The 26,746-nt window shown below is 40.1% G+C and overlaps 1 protein-coding gene across 1 annotated transcript in view; it reads right to left on the bottom strand.

Moving 5' to 3' along the window:
* Positions 1-20,676, bottom strand: part of LOC141017035 (netrin-G1-like) — a 61,241-nt gene extending 40,565 nt beyond the window's left edge. Inside the window, exon 1 of the mRNA XM_073491655.1 lies at positions 20,431-20,676. Within this exon, the coding sequence (XP_073347756.1) occupies positions 20,431-20,676 (246 nt within the window). The remainder of the gene's footprint in view (positions 1-20,430) is intronic.
* Positions 20,677-26,746: the final 6,070 nt, after the last annotated feature.

Below are 26,746 nucleotides of genomic sequence, written 5' to 3'. Positions count from 1 at the left end.
TTGAGGTTTCTATTAAGAGAAGCAACGGACTGTAGAGGAAACACAACACAGTACGTTCAATATTTCAACAAAATCTTAGTATTGATAGAAAAAATGTGGTTAGAAATACAACAACTGATCCCCCCCCCCCCCCCCCCCCACACACACACACACGGGCATGTGATGATGTGTTGTGAGGCAGATGTTTAAATGAGTGACATATTGCCTATGAGACTGACAAAGCGCAAACTATTGATGTGCCTTTTGACACGAGATGTAGCTCGGCAGATAAATTCTCTGGCCAATGACAGCTCCTGTTGAAGGATGGGCGCAGGCAATCCAACCAATCAGTTTAGTTGACAGATCTCTGGACTTGAAGCTCAGATCAGAGATTGAACTCAACACAGTTTTCTACTCGAGCCGTCTCCCTGCAGGCGAGCTTGTTATTTTCACCATTGTGACATTTTAGCTTAAAGTGTGATATGTGCTCTCCTCTTTGTTTCTCTGGGAATCACTCTGAGACAGTTTTACTTCATAGAATCTTAATAAATTTTGGCCGATGCAAACTTTTTAGGATTGAAGTAAAATAATAATATAATAAATATTTTGCCACCAGTTACCAAACAGTTCTGGGGAAATTTAGTTTGGGTATAAACAGAGGCCGGAAACATAAAAAGAGATCATTCAGTACATAAATTGCACAGCAGTACAGTGAAAGGGTTTAATAATGATAATTATTATTCACAGTTTGTTAATGATTTGCAGCAATTACAACTAATCAAAGTCTGGTTCAATCAAATCGTGACTCATTAAATTTGATTAGTGCCACACTTTCAACCAACCTTACCATATTCACACTGACAAGGTATATACAGCTATGTAGCCGTTCATGAATTGTATTTTCTTACTCATGTAATGCTTTTATAACACATTTTATAGTACATTACATGACTTTAAAATTTAGTCATTACCTTATCACCCCTATGTCGATGGAAAGAAAGAGAAATTCAAGTATCTAGAAGCACCAAGATCCCAGATTGATTTGAAAAGAGGTTATTTACAGACTTTTTAAAGCCAAAATCTGCAGCTGCCAAGCTAAAAGTGTAGAGCGCTCCCCGTCTGAAGTGGGTAGACAAGCTTGATCATGCGTCAAGGGTGTAAATTGTGTCTTTTCATTCCGTTTCTGGACTTTGAAACTTCACCCGACTTTCCTTCAATATGGGGACGAAAAGATAATGACAGAATTTCCCTTTTTAGGGTGAACTTATCCTCTAATGCCGAGACACAATTCTGTAAACTATTTAAATGGTGATTTTGAATTACTAAAGACCTTAGTCTGCAGATAATGCATATAAAAACTGTAAACAATGGCTCAGATATATGTTTTCTGGATATCCGCTACAAAACACTGGCTGTTACCTCCAGAGGCTAACTCATCGTCAGACAGTAGCTGATTGTAGCATTCCCCAGTGTCAACAATTACCTTGGTTAACAATAGCAATTATGACTACTGTAGAGCTACTATTAAAATAAGACAAAAAAATTACCTGAATTTTTCTTTAAACCTGAGACTCCACCCACCTTTACATATACTGTTTGAATTACATGTAAAGCTACAATGTGAAGCGCAAGGTAATATAACATTAAAAAGTCTGTGACCTGTGTTTACTAATTTGTACTGTGCCCTCAGTTACTTCCTTGTTACAGAGCCTCTGCGGCTGTGAAAGAAGTCTCTCCCACTGGAACTGAGGTGTTGCTGGATTAATCAGCCCATTATCCTGCTTGGCTTTACACCTCCTAACCTGCCGCAAGACACCTGCAGACCTGTCGCTGGCCCAAACCCCCTCTATCACACCTCCGGATGCCGATCCTCATTCACGGGGTGCACCGGAGGAGGAGAATTTGACAAATGACAGCTTGGTGATGTAATTCGACTGTGATTCAAAGTTCAGGGAGTCGATCCAGGACAACAAAAACTGTCATGTTTTGAGCTGGAGCACCACTCGACTAAATCATGAAATGCCCATCTGACACTACAAAAAAAATGTCTCAACTTTCAATTAGTGGAAAAAACGGAAGGTCTCTTTGCCGTGCACTCACATGGTACATCGATATAACCGAGGATGATTCTGGTGTAGTGATACACAGAGGACAGGCCAAGAAGGATGATATCAAGATAGATCTAGGTCGGCTTTTTAGAAGAGGGAATGCTCAAGTGTATAGTGAACATAGAGACTGGGTGTTGATTTCAGGGCTCGGTATAAGCTCTGACGGAAGAGACAGCTGAGATGAGCCATGGTGAGATATTGGGAGAGTCAGAGCTTTGGCAGAAACTCAATAGAGCTTTAATGACCTGCAGTCAGGGCCAGCAGTGGCTCACAACAGAGCCAGGCTTTTCATTCTTCTGACCTTCAGAGGAATGAAGGACAGTAGGATTGCTCGTCTGACCTGTGAGTGCTCCATCATATCATATCTGAGGTTGGAGGGTTATGAACGTGGGAGACCTGACAACAGATAATTGCCGTTCAATATCATGCATTTAAAAGAAACACTATCTCAAATGATAGTTTGAGAAACCTAAATGGTCAGGACATGTGAAGGATTGCTTCAAAAGAAATCCTGACATTGGAGTGTGTGAAGTGGTTTCACACATTTTAAACCCATTTACTACAAATCACATACTCTTTACATCACAGCTAAAGATTCTGCAGAGCTTGCTGCTGTTTTTATAAGTTTAAATGTACTTTTTAAACAATTCAATGCAACCACCGCCTTACATTACTTTCTGTATAGTATGAAAATTAATTAGCCCAAATGTGTTTGTGTAATGTAAGCCAACCAAGTAATCTTATTGCCTAAACCTAACCAAGCAATTTTACCACCTAAATCTAAGAAAACTATGACTGAAAACTTCTATAATATTATTATATAATATGTAATATTCTTACAAATTCCTGAAAACAATAAATTCACTTAGTCTGAAAGTAAAACAAGAAACCAAACAAAAAAACCCTTCAAAATGTGCACAATTTGCTGTGCCTCTTCATACTCTATCACCAAAGACCTACACTTCCAAAAGGTTTTCCGGCAGAAAACTTCTCATATAGCCACCCAAACATTCTCACAAGACAGACGATCACTCTCCATGCACATCGATGTGAGATCAAATACACAGATTATTGAAAAACAAAGTGGGCTTTAAGTGAGCACAGGCTGACATTCACAGAGCTCGTCGAAGGGTGCCATGCCGCTTCCTGCAAAAAAGCCATGCCCACCTGAGTGAAATACCACGTTTTTAGTGAGACCCCTCCACAGAAGTTAATGGGAAGGACCGGTGTATCCCCTGCACGCAATTATTAATATCAACATTATTAAGATGGATACATCTTTGCCAAAAATCATTTTTATAACTTATCTCAGTGCAGACTTTTCAAAACAATCGGCCTTTCATTGACTTAATATTGCACCGCCATAAAGTCTGGGTACTTTATTTTTTCAACTGGAGACTAATTTAAAAAAGGATGTTCAAATTTAGTGGTCCAAAAGTCAATGTATCCTGACATTTGTCCTAATCTCTAGAGGATCAGCTTGACCCATACTAAAGTACCTTTGTGGAGATTTATTTTGTCGATCAGCTACCCCTGTTTGTTGAAGATTTCCTGTGCAGAACATTTCAAATATGCTTATTTTTGTGTTTCAATGGAAAATATCTAATGTTTTACACATTGCATATAGAATTAGTAATAGTTTTCAAACTGTTGAGACGGTCATTATAGTGCACCTGGGTGCATTGAAGCTGTCATGATGCTTTTATTTTTACCCCCATCCTGAAAAAAGCTGTAATGCACTATATGACAGTTAAGATTAAGCAGCAAGTCTGTCAAGTCTGCCAATTGATTTTCATATTGTACAGAAATGAATGGCTTATTTGAAAAGGTGAAAAAAAAGTAGATTATCTAAACAATTATCTAATCAAATCTAAATGAAAACTGTCTAGAATGCATTCAGAAATATGTAGCTTATACATGATTTTTAGTTAGAGTTAAAACTTCATCAGCATTTTCCTTTAAGTGTCATGTGTGAGGCTTCACACAGCAAGCAAAATGAAACATATGCATCAGGTGGCCCAGCAAACAGCACATCAGAGGGTGCAGAGGTGATGGCTGTAACTTGCTATCGACGCAGACGTCTGATCAAAACAAAAACACAAACTTCTCCCGGCGCTTGTGTTTCGATTTGCCACATGCCAAGAACTCCGCCCTTTGGAACGCTGCCCTCGCCAAAGCAGTCCCTTTGAGGACTGCAGCACAGCCAGTCTGGCCTTTTGAAGTACGCTGCTTGGCAAATCAGCCGCGCCACGATCCAGAGCTGCAGCCTTGATTGGGATTCACAGGGCGTCGGCAGATGAGGGGAAACGCACTCCACATTAATTAACACCTGGCCTCATTATCTGTCCCATGTGGCAGAGTCCCACCGGGGTAAATTTAACACCGCCTTATTATCATGGGGGATGGTATGGAGGGCTTTCATGTGTGTGTACATTTGTTTGTTTGTAGAAATCCGAATCAAAGTCATTTGTACGTCTGCATTTGTTGTTTTGTGTGTATGTTTATCTGTATGTGAGCATACCTGTTTATTTCTCTGTCAATTAGTGTGTGCGTGTGTGTGTGTGTGTGTGTGTGTGTGTGTGCGGCTGCACATTTCCTCCCTGTGTGAGCCTGGCTGTGTGTGGGATTAGATTCCCTCTGATGTCAGGATTCAATAAAACGCTTTAACATTGCTATAATGAGAGGATGTTTAATTCTCTTTGCCAGATCTCTCCCTCTCTTTGCTGCGCTCTGTATTCCAAAGCAGCCATGGGATAAAACGCCGCCTGCTTGTGTGGTAAAAATTGATATCTCTCTTGTCGAGATACTTTAGACAGAATACGTAATGCGGGCAGATGTGTAAAATAAACACATCAGATGAATTTACAGGCATTACTTTTGATCCTGTAGAGACCGAGCATGACACTAACAATGCCGGGGCTGGAGGTTTGTCTCTCATCTTTCTTCTTATCATTCAGACAGGAACTGTGAATAAATATGGCCTCACCCATAGGACAAGATGTTGTCTCAAGTTTCTTTGAGCATTTTGTCCAACATAATTGCATATTTCAAACTGCATTATACTCACACAGCACAGACAGCTTTGTGTGTGCCCGTTTAGCCCCCCATTTATGTAAATGGTCCCGCTTTTCTCTGCTCCCTCAACATTAAAGCAATAGTTCAACACTTTGGGTAATACGCTAATTTGCTTTCGCTCCGAGAGTTAGACGGGAAGATCAATATCAATCTCATGTCTGTGCATTAAGATGGGAGCTAGAGTCAGGAGGCAATTAGCTTAGCTTGGTTTAAGGACTGGAAGTAGAGGGAAACTTTTAGTTACCCAAAAACTCTAAGACTCACTAATTAGCACATTGTATCTTGTCTGTTTAATCTATACATAAAAAGTAGTTAAAAAAGAACCACTGTTTACTTCGTTTGTGCATGATTAACCAAATGAGCTACAGCACTTTAATTAGTGAGCTTTGGAGTTGCTGGTACAGGCCTGTTTTTGAAAGTTGAGGGCTATAGCTGCTTTCTTCTGATCTCAGTCTTTATGTTTATGTAAAGCTTATATGATAATCACCTCCAAGCTTTTGCTTCATACTTGATGCCCAGACATGATAGTTGTATCAATCTTCTCATCAGACTGTTGTAAAGAAAGAAAGTAAAAATATAAATGCTACTTTCACATTTGGACTTTTGTGAACATTTTAACGTGAAAGGAGAAAAATGTCATATGCGAACTGGACAGTGAAAACTAAACATGGCGCATTAAATTTTCTTTTTCACATGTGAATTCCATATTTTCACATATTTTCACGTAATTAATTATTTTCACATGCAAACTAAAATTTCTGTAAATGTGAACTGGAGTGATTAGCTTTTCACATTTGAGCAAAAATTTCCAAGTAAGAAATGAACATTTTCACAAGTGAATGGCAGAAGTTCATAAGAGAGATTGGCTTTCACGTGATTCAGAATTACCACAGGTGGAAACAGTTGCTGTATATTTAAAGCTAGGAGTGGTCAGCAAAAATGTTGGCAGTTAGCAATTCTGCAAACCACTGATACCATATAATTTCTACAAAACGTGTCATAACACTGCATGTTCACATTACATGTTTTTGACCTTACTTTCGTATCGGGAGGCGAAGGGGATTGTGGTGGAGTTACAGGTGAGATGGCTGCCAAGCCAGTGACAGCAGTTCGAGACTGCATTCCAATATTCTGACCTCTTAACATTAGTGAAAAATCATTGGATATTATTGAGGCGAAGTCGGAAAATGTCCAGCTGTGTTTGTGGCAACTAACCAGAGGGTTTTAAACGAGACCTCAGGACATCTCCACCTGTGTTTCAAGTGACCAAAACAGGTGTTTTTAAGCTAAAACATGATCTTTTCCTAACCCTAACCAAGTTGTTTTTGTACCTAAACCTAACCAAAGCATCTGACAGCATTGTCACAACATGACAAAATTGAACCTAAAGATACGCAACATAAAGAAATGTAAAGTTTCGACATTGCCAACATTTACTCTGGTGATTGGGTTGAAATCAGTGTTCACGCAGTTGGATGAAGCATCAAATTAATTTATTGTTGCCTCTACAAGTGACAATTAGATTGATCTGAACTGATTTCAGCTGGGTCTTTCTGATATAAATGGCTTAGAAAGGGTAGCTGACTTTTGCAAGGCTACCAGACTTCTACATCTTCAAAATCTTGATTTCCATCTATCACAAAGATTTACTTTGCAACCTAGACTTGTCTCAACAAACCCTATTTTCACTCCTATTAGGCCATGTGGTCTGAAACAATTTAAAACAAGCGAAAACGAAATGAAAGTGTACTCCGTTCTTTACCCTAGAATGCCTCCACTCTAACAATACACTAATAAACTATTCTAAAGTCATTGCATTATTGATTTGGACTCTTGCGAGCTTCATATAAGCAGCTTTAAAACACATGAAAAGTCTGGCACTGAACGGATTCTGAGTGCTCTCTCATTGAGAAGAAACTCAGAGGACACAGACTCAGTTCTCAGCCTTTCACAATGAGATGCAGGGGTCATCGCAGAGAAATTGATAGAAACTGGGATGAAATTGAGAGAGCGAGAGAGAGAACGAGAGTGAAATTGCTGCATTGTTCGGTGTGTTAGCTCATTGTGTGTCAACTCATCCTCCATCTTTTCAATCTGCATGGTTATTAGAGGCTTTTATTAATTTGAAATGCCAAAGTGAGGAATAAAGCATTACTGAAATGTCACCCTTTCACTGAGCATGATAAAATCACACCAGCCACTTTTGGAAACGAACATTATTCCCCTCTGTACTTTCATCCCTTCCTCTCTCTCTCTCTCTCTACAACACACAGTCTTTTTCACTCCTTCTCAGAGATCGATATGGCCTGACAACATGATGGCTGGGTTTCCTAAGGGGAGGTGGGTCGCAACAGTTGCCTGTCATCTCGCCATTATTTTTCCTTTTCAAGTATTTCCCCTTCCACTCAGTTCATGATTTCTCAAAAAAAAAAAAAAAAAAAAAAAAAATGAATACAAAAACATAAAATTCTGCCCTGTAATGCTTGACCTTTTCAAAAAACACAGCCAGCATTTTGACTTCTAGGGGATTTTTAGAGGCAACACAATGCAATATTGATGCACTGCACATATTAACACCTTTGAGGCACAGTTGAACATTTTGGGGGAAGAAGAGTAAGATGAGGAGAGCATGATCGATATTACGTCTAGTATAGAGGTGAATTACCATGAGCTACAGCACTTGCTATCAGAAAATTAAACCATTGGGATTGAAGTTATACAATGATAAATGTTTTCCCGGTGTGTGCACGTCATATGTTTCATACACAATACTCATCAACACACCTCTGAAGACTAGCTGCTGCCTCTCTGTTCAGACATGAATTTGCTGCATTGGTTGAGTCACGACATTTAAACTCTGATGGGTCAGGGCTTAGAAGAACTGGTTGTTAAATGATGTTTGGCCACTAAAAACAGAAACACTGAATGAATCAACACTCCAAATTTGTCAAATACGGCAGCCAAAGACACCAAATTACTTTGTTAGGTTCAGGAAAAGATCAAACTTTGGGTCAAAATAACTACGTTCAGTCCTGTAACTTAAGTAACGTAAGTGACAGAAGTATGTCACTTACGTAAAGTAAGTTACCATATTTACGTATCTTAAGTTGCTTATGTGATAAAACTTAAAAAATCCCTCTTTACTATTGATCTGGATGCAAACTCCTGTCTCCAGAGGGAAAGTACCGTGAATGACACATCCAACCACACTGTTATTCTGTCATTACATACCAAGTGTTTGATAACTACATTAGAGGGTTTATTATATTTTGGCCAATATATTGATATCAGAATTTTTTGGACAACAAAATATTGGAATTGGCCCCAAAAATCAACGGTTGGTCTTTACTCAGTAGCACCAATAAATATCGACAGTTTAATACTCCCCTAATTGTCAAATTTACATCTCATTTCATGTGCCGTTAAACAAAAAAGATACATTTATTGAATGTGGATGCATATTACCTAAAATGCTCAAACGTCTTTTTGTCTTAATGTTCAGTTGGTGATTAAATGTGGAAACTGATGAAAATATGTCTTGCAAGATAATCAGAGTAAAGTTGATGGAATGAGGATGATGATGGATGATGGAATCAGTCATATAAATTTAACTTCATATTTGCTTATTACTGCTTCACATTGGTGCCTTATTCTTTGTTACCCTCCAATATTATATTCTAGCTCTAGCATTAAACTCAGGAAGAGGTTATCTGCTTTATTTTCATGTTAAATATTTGAATGTGGCCTTTATAAAGAAGCTGTCATTGTAACACAGCTGTATTCCCACCAACACAGACTTTTCAGGTTGAAGCTTTCAAAGTGTTCCTCTCCCATGAGAGCACTGCTTGATTGCGCGACACTCCTCAGTCTGGCCAAAATTATAGACAGTGTCTTGGGGGAGGGGAAGTCCTTCACAAGCACATGCACTTCCCTGCGAAGAAAAAAAAAGGAAAAACCTTTGGCAGAAGGGTGAGCCAAGTTGAGTTTTTTTGGGCAGCAACAGGGAGCCAGGCTGCCAAATTGCTTTTGAGTAATTCAATTACTGTATCTTTTACAAGAATCCCATTCAGCTTGTCAACCATAAAAGGCTGAAGGCTGGGAGGGAGAAAAAAATTCAATTTAATGGTGTAAGGAATTCCTTTTATTTCGAAAATTACAGTGTGGACAGTCATTGCCTTACCCTCTTATTTCTTTATTGAAAAAGGTAGAAGAGCTGACATGGGCCTGGCAAAACAGAAGGAACAGGAAGCTCTCTGAGGGCAAGCCAGTCTCAAAACAGCTGACGCACTTGGGTCACCACCACGGCATCATCCCTCGGAAAGTGCTTCATTCAAAGCTCTGAGTTACTGTCGCTCTCGAAGAACTACTGTCTGGTTGGTATCGGCAGACACACCACGCACTGAAATAACTAATTGTTTCCTGTGTACTGAGGTGTGAGACAAACAGTGATTCATAGAATGAAACATTCATGCTTGTACTGCAGCGTGTCTTCGCCAGGCAAGCGGCAAAAATGCGTTGGCATGTGTGTCTACAGCAAATGAGTTCAGTGTGGCTGGACGACGACAAGAAAGGAAGCTGAGTCACATCATGAGGTAAGAGGATTTCCTTTGAATCACTCCAAAATACCATCTTATCTCCTGCAATTTGGGTCCTCGAGCAGTAAATGCTAATGAGATTAGTCTTTGTCACCCCATTTCAAAATTCAAACCTCAAGGGAACAAAATAATATTTAACATCTTATGTCAAGTTCTTAGATGTAGAATTTAAAAAGAGATGAGAAGTAGGGATGCAGCTGATTCACTTTCAGTTTGATCCCCGGGGGTAAAAGCACAAACCATCCATCAATAAGGAGGTTAAAATTAATGCATCAATCGTTATAATTCAATAATCTAATATACAGAATGGCCTATTTTCTGAAATACGTACTTTTGGTACCCTCAGTATATTTTGGTTTAACTTTAACTTACTTCTCTCATGGCATATGGAGCTGGATTTGACAATATCACAATATTCACAAGATGCCTTGTTTATTTTCATATCAGCACCTTTACATCCAATGGAAGTCTGATGGCAGCCGCTGATGATGCAAGTCCAGCTCATCAATAGCTACAGAGAACCTTATGCTTTTGGTAAAACATGACCTGCAGTGCAGCTGTGATTTCTCTTTTATTCTCAAACATCACCACACAATTGTTACTGATTGGACTGTGTATCGCTGCTTTTCTCAACTTGTCAAAACTCAGGCCATATACTGCTCTAATTAAGTGCAGCAAAGTGAACGTACAATGTGATCAATAAATTGATCATCTGCTGAGCTGAATCAGACAGATCCTGATGCATCAGCCTGTTATCAATGTTGACGCACACTCATACGTAAACTATAAATATGTGGCCTTTAGGCCTCATTCAGACCAAATCAGGTGTTACGACGATTAGCCGCGGGTTGTGTGGTGGCGTGGGAGTGTCATTCCATGGCCTGCGTGGAAGGTAATGTAACTTCTACTTTACCCGTCTCTTTAAGACCTCTATCTGAAAAGCACAGTTTGCTGATCTCTGATTGGTCATCTCTAACACTACTGAGCAGGTTTCCGCATCATCTCTGCCTGTGTTTTTGCTACAACAGACATTACAACCGAACCGATGTCCTGGTGGCTCTTTAAAAAATGTAGAGATTCTGAATACAGGATGTGTGCATGTCTCCGTGGATTGAGCATTTTGCTTCTTTAACAGTATTTATGTAGCAGCTAGACCTGCTTTATAATCAAAAAGGACTTTCTTCACTCTGGGACATTAAAAACAAAATTATGTGTCAGTTAGCATTGCTTGGCCACGTCATATTGTTAAAACGTGCTCTGAAATTTCTGCTGAATCTACTTCCTGCATCGCGTAAATTAAATGTGCTTCGACCCAAGCTGTGTTGAGTGGAAACATATGTCAGATTTCCACTTAAGCACAGTGGGCAAACATAATATCAAAGCACATTGAGGTTTGACAGTCTGCGAATGTCAGGCAGCTTGGATCCAAAGCATGTCAGTGAAACTAGCAGAGAAGCAGTGAAGCAGCAGAGAAGTACAATATAAGACCTGTAAGATCCGTCTCACACAATGATAACTGCTTATAAAACTTGAAATGCTTAAAGAATGTATAATAATATTCAATATTTTTATTAGTGAAAGACAGTCTGATGATGCAGCAACAAAAGGAAACTTGTGATTATCGGCGTTTGTGCTGAGAAAGCAATAATCCATCATAAACCTATGAAAAAAAATCCCAAAGTGGCTTTTCAAGTATTATGTCTGCTTTGGGAAAAAAATGAAAAAAGAATGAAGCACTTATGCATATGGTTATTGGCGCTGCATCTCAGACAGTAAACATGCATTCTAATGTTTAGCTGTCCAGAAGCACTCTGTCTAGTCGAACCACAAAGCCCATCACTTTCTTTTATATCTCCATGCATAATTCATCTGTCTTTGTATTTACAACCCTCTAAGAATTAACCTGTCACAGATCCCAGGGAATAATGCCGACATATCTCTATCTGTCAAGTGCTTCACCTCATATGGAGCATCCAACCTCCACATGTTCAAACACGGCATGGATATTATGCATCATCAACTGACAGAAAACAAGGGACAGGGAAATTAAAAAGCCAGGAGACAAAAGAAGTGGCAGGCGAGTGAAAGAATAAATGATGACTCCCCGCCCTTCTCCTGGAGTCAGGGGACATGTTGCATGTCATCTCGGTGTCTTGGTACGCAGTGGTGCGGTGATGATGTGCTGGGCAGGGCCGGTTCAGAACAGAGTCAAGGGCACAGGGTTGACAAGAAGCTAAACGCTCCAACTGTTCCCTGTCCCCAAACAAATATATGGATGAGTGAACCCCCACCCCCCAAGACGGAAGGGTACAGGGATCAAAGAGGGGCAATGGCAGTTTCTGGTCTGACCTCTGAACCGCTCGATTATTTCAGCAACTAGAGACACTCTATTCATGACATCGATGCTCAGACTGGTGTGCCACAGACAGGCTGCTATTTTATTTCATAAGACAAACATTTTATTTGAATGCCAGAATTCTGTGTGTGAAATGTATGCACTATATAGTTTTCTTAAAAATCCAAATTGAACGAAAGAAGTATGTATATTACTTTCTGCAGATGCAATGCATCCCATTTTATAAATTGTAGATTGTGTGACACTACACCTCACATTGATGGAGATTCATGTGTGTGATGAGCAGTAAATTGAGATATCTTACTACAGTCACTCTTTTTCAACTCAACAGCTGACTGATGTTGCTCTGCTGGAAAAAGTGGCAGATGTAAAACTACTGTATTCACGCAGCAACATCCGGAACCTCAACGTCTGTCAGAAAAGGTACAAAAAAATTACGGCTTGTCCACCCAGGTGGCATGTTTCCCACTACTGTGGAGTCATTTGACCTGGGAATGAATGATGATTGTATCCTTTCATACTGACAAATATATATATATATATATATATATATATATATATATATATATATATATATATATATATTATGGTGCTAGTCTGATTGCCAGTTTACGTGACATTGGGGTTGTGTTTCTCCAATAGTCCAAAAAAATCCTTGCATTCTTTAATGTTCCAGAAACATGTCATTTTTCTCATACTGTCAACACTTGCAGCACTGTTGTTAATATGTTTATGGGGGAATGCATGGTCACTCATACTTTGATTAACAAATAATGCCTCTTTCGGGAATAATGAAAGTGAAACAGTGGGAAAAAACTGAAGGCGTATAGAGGGGCTTGGATATCATGGAGCTTAACAAAAGAAACCTGCAGGGCTCAGGCTATTGAAAGGCAAGCAAAATCCCTTGCACAAATAAGCAAGGCCCTGATGAAGGTAACCTAATTGAACAGTGACTTTTGATGGTCACTCACCTTGGTTGGAGAATGCACACAATTTCCCTCTAGAAAGAACAAATAAAGAACAAGGGCAGTAAAGAAATCTGAATAGGGCCTAAACAGAGTTTCTGGCTGACAATCTGATTCGGTGAGGTCTGCAGTGTGTGAAGGACAGAATCAGAATGACCTGGGTGTTTCATTCCCCACCTCTCTTAAGGTGGGGAATGACACCCTCCCAAAAGGGTGTCCTCACACCCTGATTGGCTAGGAGGGGAATGCCTCAAGCTGCTCTGACTCAGTAATTAGGAGCCAGTCTCCACACCCTGAACACATGTGATATGAATCTACTGCAGTCAATCCAGAGGGACCTTGAAACTCAGCTAAAACTAAATACAAATATGCTATACTTTAAAAGTAGCAAGTCATCTATAGAAATAAAAAAAATGTCCCTGTGCCTGCATGGGTTTTCTCCGGGTTCTCCGGCTTTCTCACAGTCATGCAGTATGGGTTAATTGGTGACTCTAAATTGCCCACAGGTGTGAATGTAAGCGTGAATGCTTGTCTGTCTCTCAGCCCTGTAGTAGACTGGGGACATGTCCAGGGTGTACCCAGCCACCCAATGTCAGCTGGGGACTGTTCCAGCCTTCCTGTAAACCCTCTTAAAGATAAGTGGGTACAGGTAATGGATGGATGGAGATCTGCAAGCTGTTCAGTGACAACCTCAATGGATAAAGCATGTCTGTACTGTATTTTTATGTTTAGGCAACTTGAAGCCGGTTAAATCTGCATTAATTGATTTTTTGGCCACTTGGGAGCAGATGTACGAAGCTGATATGACATCCAGTATAGGTTTAGGAAAAAGTTGCCTATACACCGAGAAGACATGGCTCAGTGTTAACAAACGTTGTGTTTCTCGCTATACAACAGCCAAATATTCATTCTTCCTTTTTGCTCCACCAACTCCTGGGGGAGAAATCTGGCTCTCTAGTTTCTAAATGCTTCACTATTTTTACCAGCAGGCCACTAACTTTGCTTAAACTTTTTTACCAAAAACTGCCACACCTCATCAAAAAATGAGGTTGATGAGAGACTGACCATTACAAGTAGACATTTTGTCCATTGTTTGTATTAATAAAAAAATATTAGAGCAGCTTTAAAGGTCATATTTATAGCATTCTTAATTATGCAAATATTTTAAATAAAAGATTACAGAACAAAAGTATCTCTTTTTCTTAAAACATTGTGAAATAATAATTTTGCAATGTTTGTCAGGTCCAACATATATGTTTTGTTTATCTCTGTGGAAGAAGTCTGACTGTTGTAGCTTCTAACAAGGTTTGTCAGCCAATAATATAACGCCATTGGTGTGTGGTAGTGGCCGGTTTGTGGAAAAAAAAACGTGAAAATGGCAAAGTTAATGTCAACAAAATGTTAACGTTATCGCGAGCTAGCGATACCAAGGTAAATGTAAGCTGGTGTTAGCAACACTGCATTAGCTAGCTAGCGCTTGCAACATTAATGATTGCTTGCTAGTGTTAGCAATGTTAATGTTTGCTGGCTAGCGTTAGCAACACTAGCTAGTGCAACAAACTGGCAACAACTTGAGGGGACAGATGATTCGAACAACAGCGGTGTGGTGGCTGAGTGTTATCAATAACACCTTCAAGGTTAGGTAGAGATTATGGTCTCTGGTGTTTAACCTAAACCACAACCTTTCTCTAACTTCAAACATGTTTATATGCTAGTTTATAGCACCACATGGATGCAGGACATGCTCTCCTGTCTCTGGTTGCACTTATTGAACTATCCAGGATTGGAAAAACATCTTGTAAGTGAACTTAATCCAGGACTTTGACTTCAAACTGTAACAGGCAAAGAAAGTTAGTAGTCGTCAAACATATTTCTAAGACTGAGTTGAGACACTTGCCATTCTGCAGATTCACTGTTTCTGTCAGTGACCTCACAGCCTACAGTATCTAGCAAAGGTTACTTCCCTTTCTCTAGTCTATAATCTATCTTTCTAAAGTCTGTTACGTCAGTTCTTGTGGGCATGTAAGACACAGATTGAAAGTTCACAATGACTGCCGTCACTGCCAGCAAAGATAAGTCCGCTGCATTGACTGTCAATATCGCGGTAGTCTCCGAGCAGCTTAGTGGGAGCTCTCGTCTCGTCTTTCCTTCCTAAGCCTCCGAGGGGGCCGTGTGGTGAACTGGCAGCCACAACTCCTTTCATCCATTCTGAGAGAACTGAATAAAGTTCAGAGGAATTACAAGAATCTACCCAGTTAGACTCAGAGTAGCTGGAATAAGCGCCATTACTCCATCAGTCTCACAAATGTTTATACAGTGCCAATGTGACGTGGATGAATCAGCGTGACAGCAGAAACTGTGGAGCATGTGGGCTGCTGACAACTAACTCAAAGCACACATTCATTCATTTAGATCAACTGCCAAATCACTGTAGATATTGTGGGAGAGCAGACTGTCTCTCAACTTCTTCCTCCAAGATTTTCCCTGTCACGTTTCAAACAACCGAACCACCGGGCGAAAATGGCAGTCACAGTTAGAAATGCTTCACAGGGTGGTCTGTTTAAACAGAACAGAATCTATTTACCCACCTGATTCAGATTGTGAACATCTGCCAAATGCCTTTTTATGTTTTGTGAAATAAACATGTCCCTGCCCATTACTTGGCAGCTACAAATGATTTGGTTTAACTCCGAACTGCATGAAAATTAAACCTCCTCTCTCACTGAAGTCGGAGTAATCGGCTGCCATGGCCTGTGAATTGCCATTCAATCCAACATGAAAAGTGCTGTAATTAAAAACACTCTCATGTCTGTTCACCATATCAAAGATGATTATGAGAGGTTTTAGATGCAGATGCCTTTCAGCTGGTATTATTCTGCATTAATAGATATTCTTCATTAGGGCCCGTGTGGTGCAATAGTGTAATAATAATTGTCTCGTCTGTGACCATCTGAATGGGTATGACTGACGAATTTGCATTAAAATACTGGATATCGAAAATCTATTTTTTCTACTCATCACAACATAATCCATGACTGAGAAATATTGTATACATTTTAAATATTAAAAGCCAAATATAATACATCATTGAATCCAATGTTCCACTTAAAGGTGCAATATGTAGTTTATTTTTATGCTTAAACAAACTAAATTAACAAACTCTCTTTGTTTTCATGGCTGAATAAACTGAGTAAACAAACTGACCTACAAACAAACTGTTTATATTTGGCGGACCCTGCCACCTTTCTACCTTTAAACAGTGTTCTGGGGACCTTATTTTCCTCTGAGAACAGCTTGTTTATTAGTTAGGGAGAAATATAAATATTTATGAGTTTGTTTTATTACCTCATTAATGTTGTAAATTTAAAAATTCTGAGTTTGAATTTCCTCTCCAAAAACTACATAGTGCCCCTTTAAATGGCAGGGTCTGTATTTCAGTGTTTTAGCTCTCGCAGTGCCTGATAGTGTATATCGAAAAAATAACAGACCCTAAACCTGTGTTGGCTGATAGTGAGTGACAGTGCGCACCACAGGAGGACAGCCTTAATACCAACACATTTTGAAGAACCCCTGAAGGTCTGCAGCTAAAAATAAAAACAGGGCTAACTCCCTGATGCAGAACACCTGTCCTAGACACTGTTTATCCTGGACTCTCTTTATTGCTTGCCCTAAACACTCAAGAGAAAGCAAGTCTGGTTTTACAACCAAAACCAAAAGGGTATTTTAACTATTTCATCCAAAGTAGACAACCTTAAAGTAACAACCTCAAACCTTAAGTTGCAAAAGATCCACTTTTGAATGATTAATGCCCTTTTCATGAGCACAGACTCTGTCATAACTATATTTGTCAGAGCTTAGTTTGGACCAAAAAAACATCCTTGAGCGACAGAGATGGGAATCATAAGTACAGAGGCAGAGGGAAGGGAGGGAGCATGAGCCATGTAGGATTCTTTGACCATCCGCGAAGAGGCAACTCCTGGGCAAGGAGATTAGACTGGGCTCACAACTGCAGGCAACTTGGTGATTGGTTAAAAGAGCTCATTTGCATGCTCCTCTCATCTCCAACAAACTCTCAGGAAGCGCCGGTGAATAAGGTCACCCGTGTCAGTCTGCCTGTGTGCCAGCCGGGAATGTAAACAGATCAAACAGGCGTTCGGGCGAGTACAGGAGAATTCTGTGTTGTTGATCATTTGGACAATGATGACCTTAAATTCATGTCAGAGGTGACAGACATCCTGGCTGTGAGATGTAGGGACATCTGAGAAAGTCACATAACAAAACCACACAGAGATCATTTGTATCCCGTTATGGCAAAGCAATATTCTTTGAATTCTCTCTTCTTTTTTTCCATTAAGACACATGATCCATCAGTCAAGTGTTGACTTTTGTATCATGACAATTTTGGAAAGCTTTTCAGGGAGCAAGACGACAGTGTTTTAATTTTTTTGATATATAAAACGAATCTTATTACTCGATAAGGCTTGGCAAGTCCAGGATGTCAGGGAATTTTGGAAAACGTAATCAGTAAAGTACAATATGATCTTTAGCCTTGAGCTAAATGCTAAAGTCAGCATGCTAACATGCTCACAATGCTACCGTGTTGATGTTTAACAGGTAAAGTTTACCATCCATCTTACCCGATCTTATTTAAGCTCATGACTACGCTAACATTTGGTATTTAGCACTAAATAGAAAACACGGATAAACCAAAGTATTGAACAAAGTGAAATTTTGTTTTGAGAACTGGGCCCGATGAAATCCAGGGGATCAAAGTTAATTATACTGAGGAGAACAGGGAACATCTGAGCCAAATTTCTTGGCAATCTATCTAATCAAGACACTTAAAAGGGCAAAAGTCTGCCTCACGGACAAGCTACAGACAAAGGAAAAGCATCACCAGAGTCACAAAGATTCATCGTCTGAAAGTTTGTCCTGATCTTTCTTATAGATGTCCACGTCTCACTGGATAGAGTAAGTGAACATTTTGACCACTAGAGGAAAAGCCAGCTGAACGCCAAAGTCAGTCAGTAGGACTATACACTGGAAAGCACGAATGTCGTTACTAACTTTCATGGCAATCCTTCCGATAGGTGTTGAGATATTTCAGTCTGGATCAACGTGTTGTTCTGATTGATGACCGACTGACCTTGCTGCTCAGATGGCAAAAAATCTCCAAATTTTCTCTCTTTTTCTCAATGGAAACAAACAACCAGGCAAACTCTGACTGCTTAAAGAGCCCAAAGCACCTTAACAAGGTGTGTAGCATCAGCTGTTCATGACAGCAACATTATTCCAGTGTTGGAATAATCAGGATTAACACATCATCCACCAATGTCAAGTTGATCAGGTACATCATTTGGTTATATTAGTTGAGCTTTCTGTCACATAAAAGTAGATGCAGCTTTCATGTCTCATTACTATTGTGTATGCTTATATAAAATTCAACAAAATCCCAGTTTTAGTGTTAAATATGTCATTAATTATGAAAATAATCTGTATGCAGTATTCTGTTTATGAACTGATGCATTCAAACAAATGAAAAGCAATACATAGAAAAAATTGTGACAAAGCATCTTTAACCATCAGCAGTTACTGCAATGAAATGAAGTCTCAGTCCAACCACTTCGACTCTCTTTGTCTCTTTATACTGCCTATGCTATGATGATGTTGTGTATTCAGGATAATCTACTGGGCTGATAAAGGTTTCACTGTTCGCTCTGATATAAAGCTTCACAGACCGTCACACGCGACTGGAGACCGGCTCCTTTTTCATCCTACAGTGGCATTAAATGTCTCAATGCCATCTGGAGCTGCCAGAAAAAAAAAAACTCTCCTTTTTAAGATTGCCCATTTTAATTGGTAAATATTTACTTGCAGGAGCTCTCAGCGGGCGCACACACGACTTCTAATGAAGCACTTTAAAGCCTATGGGCTCTTGCTGCTTACTTTGAGTGTGATTCTAAACAAATTCAACCTGGGGTTGAACTGTTGATAATGTTTGATAAGGGCCAATGAAACACAATGCTAAACACTGCGGTGAGCATGCAGTGCATAATAACTGCAGCAGTTCAATTACCCTGTCACTGTTAACACTGATCCTTCCTTTGTGTGAGTGAGTGCGTGCAGATCTGTGTGTTTTTGACTGTCAATGTGCCCTCACATGTAGATGTATTTATGTCTGTGCATGTTGACAGAATCCAATACTGGTGACCAAATACCTTGATATCCATATTGAGACTCACTTGGTAGATTGTCGATGTTTTTTTGTTGTCATTTATTTTGTTTGTGTTCTTAATTATTTTCAATTTTGTGCCACAGAGACAAATAAATCTTCATTATGAAACTGAACTATTTGAAGATCATTCAGCCCTTCATTACACCTTCTTTAAAATAGCGCAAATTAGATAATACAAATTTATGAAACAACCTTTATTATAACAGTCTTTCACATGGAAAGGGTTCTCTTTTTAAAATACTTGCTTCGAAAGCCTATTTAGCCTGCTATACAAATACCTATTCATTGAGAAGAATATTTCAGTACTCGCATTGCCTTAAAAACTGATGGCAGGGATGTCACTAGCCAGTACATAATGAGACACAACATATAAGCGTCAACCATCAGCAGTCAACGAGGCAAATATTGGCTGATAAATCACCGCATCCTTAACATACACTGAATATTTCTCAAAATTGTTGCTACTTTCAATGGAGCCCAAAAGGAGACATGTGAAAGTATTTCAGAAACTAGAAGAAGAAAAGAAAATACACATTTTTGCAAGACTTTTATAAAAAAAACTCTATATATATTATCTATATATATATTCTATACTGTGTAAGAAACACAAGGTATTTTTTTCTCCCATTTTTGTCCCTTTTGTGGCTCCGTAGAATTTACAAGATATAAACATGAGAAATTTGTGACAATGATCAGAATGTAATCTTAGAGATTTATTTCTAATTTTGACCTGGTACGTGTATGTTTGTATGTCTTCATGTCTGTGTGAATGTGAACGGGCTTGTGTGACTACGTCTATGGATGCCTGTATGTCCTTGTCTGGTACTTGTTTTAGTGTGTCTCTGTGTACTAATGTGCATTTGTGTATTTTCACACCTGCCTCTCCAACCTCTGTGCATATATTGATGTGTGTCTGTGTGTGTAGCTCGTGAGTGTGCTGCTGGATGTTAGCACTTGTATCCTAATGCACACCGGCTCTGTGTGTACATCAATCTCTGCTGCAGCGGCAGCAAGTTGCCTTGTATGCACTGCTCTCTATCCCTGACCCAGTATGCTGTGTGATCCTGCCTACAGCCTCATTTGTCTCCATCAGGGGACAGGCGAGGTTACGACTCACCAAAGCGCAGTACGTTTCTGGCGGGTCTCCACACGTGATATTTGGGGGGTCGAGGGCCACTCGCAGGTACTTTGTCATGTCGGTGGCTTCTGGCTGACAGGCCATGTAGTCCCAGGCCAGGCCCTCCTCGGTATAGATCTGGGACTTGCACACGTCATAGTGTCCCCAGGCCGCGGGGTAATGTTGCATGGCATGTGCCACGCCGCTGCACACAGCTTGCAGAGCGAACAAAACAGGCCAAAGCATCGCTGATCTTGTTCTGTATGTTTGCTGTGGAACCTCTTTTTTGTCTTTACAGCTGCTGCTTCGTCACAGAGATGACAGTTTGGCTGAGAATTCTCTAAATTACCTGCAGCTTTGAATGGTGCAGTGGAGCATTTGGAAACAGTGGCAGCATGTTGCTACTTTCGCATGAGCAGCTTCGGGCAGCGATTAGCCCCCATTCAGTTATTTCGTCTTCGATTGCTGCCACCTCTGCCTGGCTGATGAGGTGTGTCAACAAGTGAGCTTCTTCACAAGTGTTGAGCGTTGATGAAAGGGTCAACTATCGGTCAGATGTGATGTGCACAGAGGAGTGACACTCCTCATAAGTCAGTGGCTGTCAGATGTCTTAGCTTGATCTCCTGTCTGTTGTGGTTATTGCCACAGGCAGCATCCTAAAGGACAGAGGAAAAAGATAGTTTTGGTGAAATAAACACATCGCACAAACACAGAAAAAAACATTTGGAAATATGAACACAGGTTTAAGTGCACTGAGGTGGGTAAGTAGTGCATCTCACTCCCTACTACCACACGCAAACAAGGTTCCACTGTTTCTATATATACACCTCAATAATAACCTTGCCAAAATCACTGTATACAATTTAAATTGCCGTGTTCTGCAAAGCCTAATCTCCATTTGATTTTCATACAAAAAGGCTTATTTCCATGTGTCAAGTCACTACATTTAAGGTATTGCTTTCACCGACTCTTGCGCCTTAATAGCAGAATGTGGAGTTACGTTTGTCCCAGTGCCCTCAGAGGCATTTGGGAAACATTAAAGCAAAATTGGGAGACAGAAATGGTCTATTTGAGGGATTGTACGTTTCTCAGAGCTATCACAAGCCATCAGTCAGATGGCCTAACTCGTCAGGTAATGGTGCCTGGCAGCAGTCAGTGGAGACCTGCACGATCTCAATGTCTCAGCTCAGAAGCGTGTGCCGGAGCGGGGGAAATAAAATGGAGCGGCTGTATACGGCTGCCTCCAACAGAGTAATGACACTGTAAATAGGCGTTAAGTTAGTGTTGACTGTCATTACTTAGATGGCCTGAGGTTTGGCCTTAGTGAAAAGAAGTCTATGATCCCAAAAGTGGCTGTACTTACATTGCAATTGAACCTCTGCCTACTTAGGACACAATTCTAACAAGCATGTACGGTTATCCCCTTTCAAAGCCCCTTACTAGTACGCTATGTGACGTCACGTCATTTATTCTAATGCAGATTCAGACTTACAAAATGTGTAGATGAACCGGTAACTTTCCAGTCAGCGGCTTTATTTTCTACCTCTCAGGCTACAGCCGCCCCCCTGTGACTGACAGTCACTGCAGACATGAAGTGTTTCAGGTAAACTCGGGTCTGGAGCATGTGGAGAGTCTTTTATGTTCAGAGGAAAGAGCCATTCGATCTGTGTCAAAAGATAACAGTTCTTATCAGGAGAATATCAAGTCAAATCAAATCAATTATCGGAAGGGTTTTAATAAAAGCTTTATCAATATGAAAGGACAAAAGGCTCAGATCTGATTTGGGTAGCAGAAACTCATCTTAATGAGTCGCTGTGGCTCACACACGCAGGCTGGTGTCTGTGCTCCCTGCCGACATACGGAGGCATTAGAATTCAGTATTTTAACTCGGCCATCTTGTCTTGGACTGAAAATTTTGCCAATCTGAATGGGTTTTGACCACATCTAAGGCAATTACTGCTTGCCTTCTCCCAAGCCTAATGCTCCTTTTACAAAATGACTACAGGCTTGAATACATTCCGACTGTAGTAAAAGATGTTCATCGGAGCCAGAGAAATTATCTGCACTGCTATTCAGAGCCTTCAAAGTGAGCCATGTCAGGAGGTATGGATCGCCGGCTTCATTTGACAGACCTCTGCTGGGAGTAGGGAGGAAACTAGGGGGAAAAACGGCATCGGGGAAAGAATTTTGGCTCTTTAAATGTGCTCATGTCAATCAACAAGGCTCCTAAGAAGAGAGCAATTACAAATTTGATAACACGGCTGGAGCTGGAGTGATGAATAAGCTATTTCTTTCATGGGAAGTATCAAATTTCATAAATATAAATGTCAGTGCATGATCAGAGATGCGTCACGGGATGGACCGCACTCATCACGTGCACGCACACAGACACACACATAGACACAAAGATAAACCCCCCATTCATAGCCCTGACTTTCATTATGAAAACAGTCAATTTAGGTACCAGCGGCAGGGTGACGGAGGTCGCTTATCTTATTTTTATTTAATAGGGAACATTCAGAGCTAATAAGCGAAGGCGAATGGGGCTAACTGCAGGAATGTTGGAATTAATTCACAGAAACCTGGAGGATTGAAATCTATACAGATGAAAGGAAGAGGTCAGGGTGCTCGGTGAACCTCCGTGAACAGATATCATTCAACATCAGAACACTGCTAAGGTGACAGTAAAGCGATTGAAAGCATACAATATAAAATGTTTTAAATGTGATTATTTCTGCTTTCAATAAGTGTTCTGACACCATTTAGAAAGCTAATTCAGCTCCTACAGAGACTTTAGAGTAGAGGAGCACAATATGTGGTTTTCACCGAGATCCACCTCCTTTTGGCTGATTACCAATGGCGATACGGATATATGCTCATAAAGTCTGTCCTGTATTGGATCTAATATTATTTTTCTCTACTCTTCTGGTGACCCACTGACAAATACCAGGGATGGAATGCAACTAAGTACATTTACTCAAGTACTCTACTTTAAATCGAATTTTGAGGTACTTGTGCTTTACTTGAGTATTTCAATTTCCTGCTACTTTAAACTTCCACTCCACCACATTTAGAGGAAAATGTTGTACTTTTTACTCCACTACATTTTGTGGATGACTTTAGTTACTAGTTACTTTGCAAATTACATGCTGCATCAGAGCCAAAGCAGCACATTTTAAAATGTATTCATTTAATCCGCATTCGGATAAATAAACAAACAAAAACATGGATTCTGATAATCAGAAAAATGCTAAATATCAGATCTGATATTCGGTCAGCTCAATAACGACAACACTAAGTATACCGTTTATACATACGTGAACATTTATGTTTAATTTACTTTCGCTTGTACTCTTCATATCTAAATACATTTATTGCCAAAAAAATACATAAGTACATTTCATATCAGATACTTTAAGATTTTTACTCAAGCACTGACTTTTGGGTACTTTATTCAACACTGGCAAATACAGACATACAATGCTTTTCATCTATAAGATTATTTAAACAAATTTCCTACTTACTTAAGTCAGTCGTTTTTTTAAATTTATTTTTTAATTTTTTTATCTCATGTCGCACAAATGGCTTCAGTGCCTTCTGTCAGATCGGAGGCTGACAGATTAAGCCTGTTCTAACATGGTCCTAGATCCTGGAATGATCTACAGGCCAAGCTTAAACTTGAGACCTGTGTACCTTTAGATGAATGTAAGTGCAGAATAATGAAGTTTCACCTAAAATAACTTTATTGTGATTCGATGTTGCTGCTGTCTTGTCGTGACCTTGACACTGCTATTTTGACCCTGTCTTGGCGAGGTCTCACTTGTAAAAGAGATTTCAATCTCAATGTCACTTCCTAATGTTATTTATTTTAAAATGTAGACATTCACTGGTGAATATCTGAAAACAATTCAGTCAACGGTTTGTGTTGCATGACGGTTATTACATTTCTTATCCACAGAAATTTTCATTTCTTGTCAAAGCTGATATTCTGTTTTCAAGCCTTTATCGGCCGATACCGATGACGTTCTGATAGTATTGTACATCCCTTCTAGAGATCTGTAGCAGGTGAACTGGTGTATTAGACTTTAATTTAATTTTAATTCAAAATTTGTCCATGTTGTCCTGGTTTAATGTCAAAATATTTCATTATGATTACACAGAAAGAGATATAAATGCAAAATACAGCAAAATGCATCGAACCCTCGTTCTCAGTGGCACTCAAAATGCAAGGAGAATCTCAGGAATGTCATAATTTCACGGAGAAAAATATGAGGTCAGATTCTATATTAAAAGTCATCAATATTTGAACAGCTCTCCATATGCAGGGAGAGAGAGAGAGGGAGAGAGCTCAGGGTGACCACCTCACCTCTCTCTCCCTCTTCCTCTCTCTCTCAGTCTCTTTTCCTCCACTTGTTTTTGAAGCCTCTGAAACACCCCCTTGTGTCCGCTTGCATTCCATCCCCTGGGCAGCTCAAGCATGGCAGAGTGTTTTAAAAGTCAGCAGGCAGCCGTGCCCCGTGGCTTATATTGGTTACAAACTCCCAGCCAGACTCTTAAAAACCATGGCGGATGTATTCCATTCATTTTATAGTAATCCCGCTAAAGTGTGGCTTTGCTCTCAGTCTGCGAGTGTGGCTTTTCTGATCCCCTCTCGGCTCCCACACAGGGCGATGTGGAGGGGAAGAGTGGGGGCTGTCCATGGTGCTGATATACAGGACATCAGATCTGCCCCTGTGCTCCACACTGGAGGACCAGCAGTACCTTAAACACTGACACCGGTGATTGCAAGATGACACTTTTATTGATTTTGACATAAAAACAAAAAGAGACTCTAACAGCTCAGACTCCCACTGTGGTTTATCCTGCAACAATTGCTATTTTGTTGTCTCTCTGTATCGAGCACCTGGTCAGGATTTTGGATTTTCACACACACAATGCCGCCTTGTTGTGTTTATTGATTTTGCTGACTTCCAACCAATAACTTCTGATCCATAGCCAGTTCGAGCAGACTGATGCTTTGTGGCTGGCTGATGAGTGCAACAATAAACGGGTTAATGCTTCCAACGTCCTCCGAGCCAAGAACCAACCCTTCCATATGAGTCACAGTGGGATTGACTGGCAAGCAAAAGCATGTTTGTACTGGCACAAATTTGTCTTCTTATTGTCTTTCTCTCCTTCGTCCTCTCTCTCCGGGTCCCTCATTCAAACTCTCAGCCCTGCTCTTTCTCTCTTCAAACCTTCTCCATTTCTTTGTCTCTCAATCCTTGCTGCACTACATCCGTAATCGCATAAAGCATACATAAAACAAGCAATTAATGTTTGATTGGAGTCACTTTTTATTTACAACAAGGGCTGGCTGTGCTTTCCAGCAAAAAGAGCTTTTTCCCTGAGAGGATGTGGTTGGTGTGGTGACAATGTGAGGGTCCCTGAGCGTGGAGCCCAGCCAGAGAGCCAGCCAGCCTGCACCACTGCCACACATGAAATCTGCTGCCATACATTATTCAAAGTTCTTCCCCTGAACCACTAAAATGCAAAAATGCAGAGCATGCTGCAAACATTTTTAAAAAAAAACAGGAGATGTGAGATTCATGCAATCAGAAAAACACACGGCTGGAAACCAAAGCAGAAGTCCAAAAATCAAGTATTCAATTTAAATAAAGATGCATGAAAAAGCAACCCAGATCTCAGAAACGTGTGGTAATCTAGAAATGTACAGTAACAGAAGCTGTGTTCTGGGTCAGATTTTGCGCAGAGGCGAGGCACACCTAGATCTGACTTTGCTGACCTGCTGCGCAACAGGTTAAAGTCACATTATTCGCTTTATTAAACGATTGAGGATGAATGTGATGCATCTACAGTAATAACAGCTTTAGAGGAAGTCTATACGATGCAAATCCACAGTTAAAATCTCCCAAAGAAAACGTCATCTGTACAGCAAAACTTCTGAAAGAGGGAAAATGGTGAAAAACGCTCTGGATGTGAGCTGCAATGTTTTTATTCAATTTGATACGAGCCGCTCATTCCTCATTCATTTAATCCACTTCAAAACTGATCCTCGTTAACGTTCCGCCCATGAAACAGCCCACTGTAATCACCCCATTACTGCCCATTTAGTCATGATTGTCAACATCATACAAGTGACGGTATGCAACAAGGAAAAAAAATGCAGTTTGAAAGCTCATAATACTCACATTTAAATGCGCTCCCGGGACGAGCTGCTCATTCAACAAGTTATTTTACAGCCACGAGTAGTTGCAGAGAGATTTCCAGACGCCTTTGACTGATTCTCCTTTTTTTTCTAATTTATTCTAATTTC

The sequence above is a fragment of the Pagrus major genome, chromosome 21 (genome assembly GCF_040436345.1).
Source record: "Pagrus major chromosome 21, Pma_NU_1.0".
NCBI classification, from domain to species: Eukaryota; Metazoa; Chordata; class Actinopteri; order Spariformes; family Sparidae; genus Pagrus; species Pagrus major.
The sequence above is the reverse complement of the archived record's forward strand: the minus strand, read 5'-3'. Positions and strand labels throughout refer to the sequence as shown.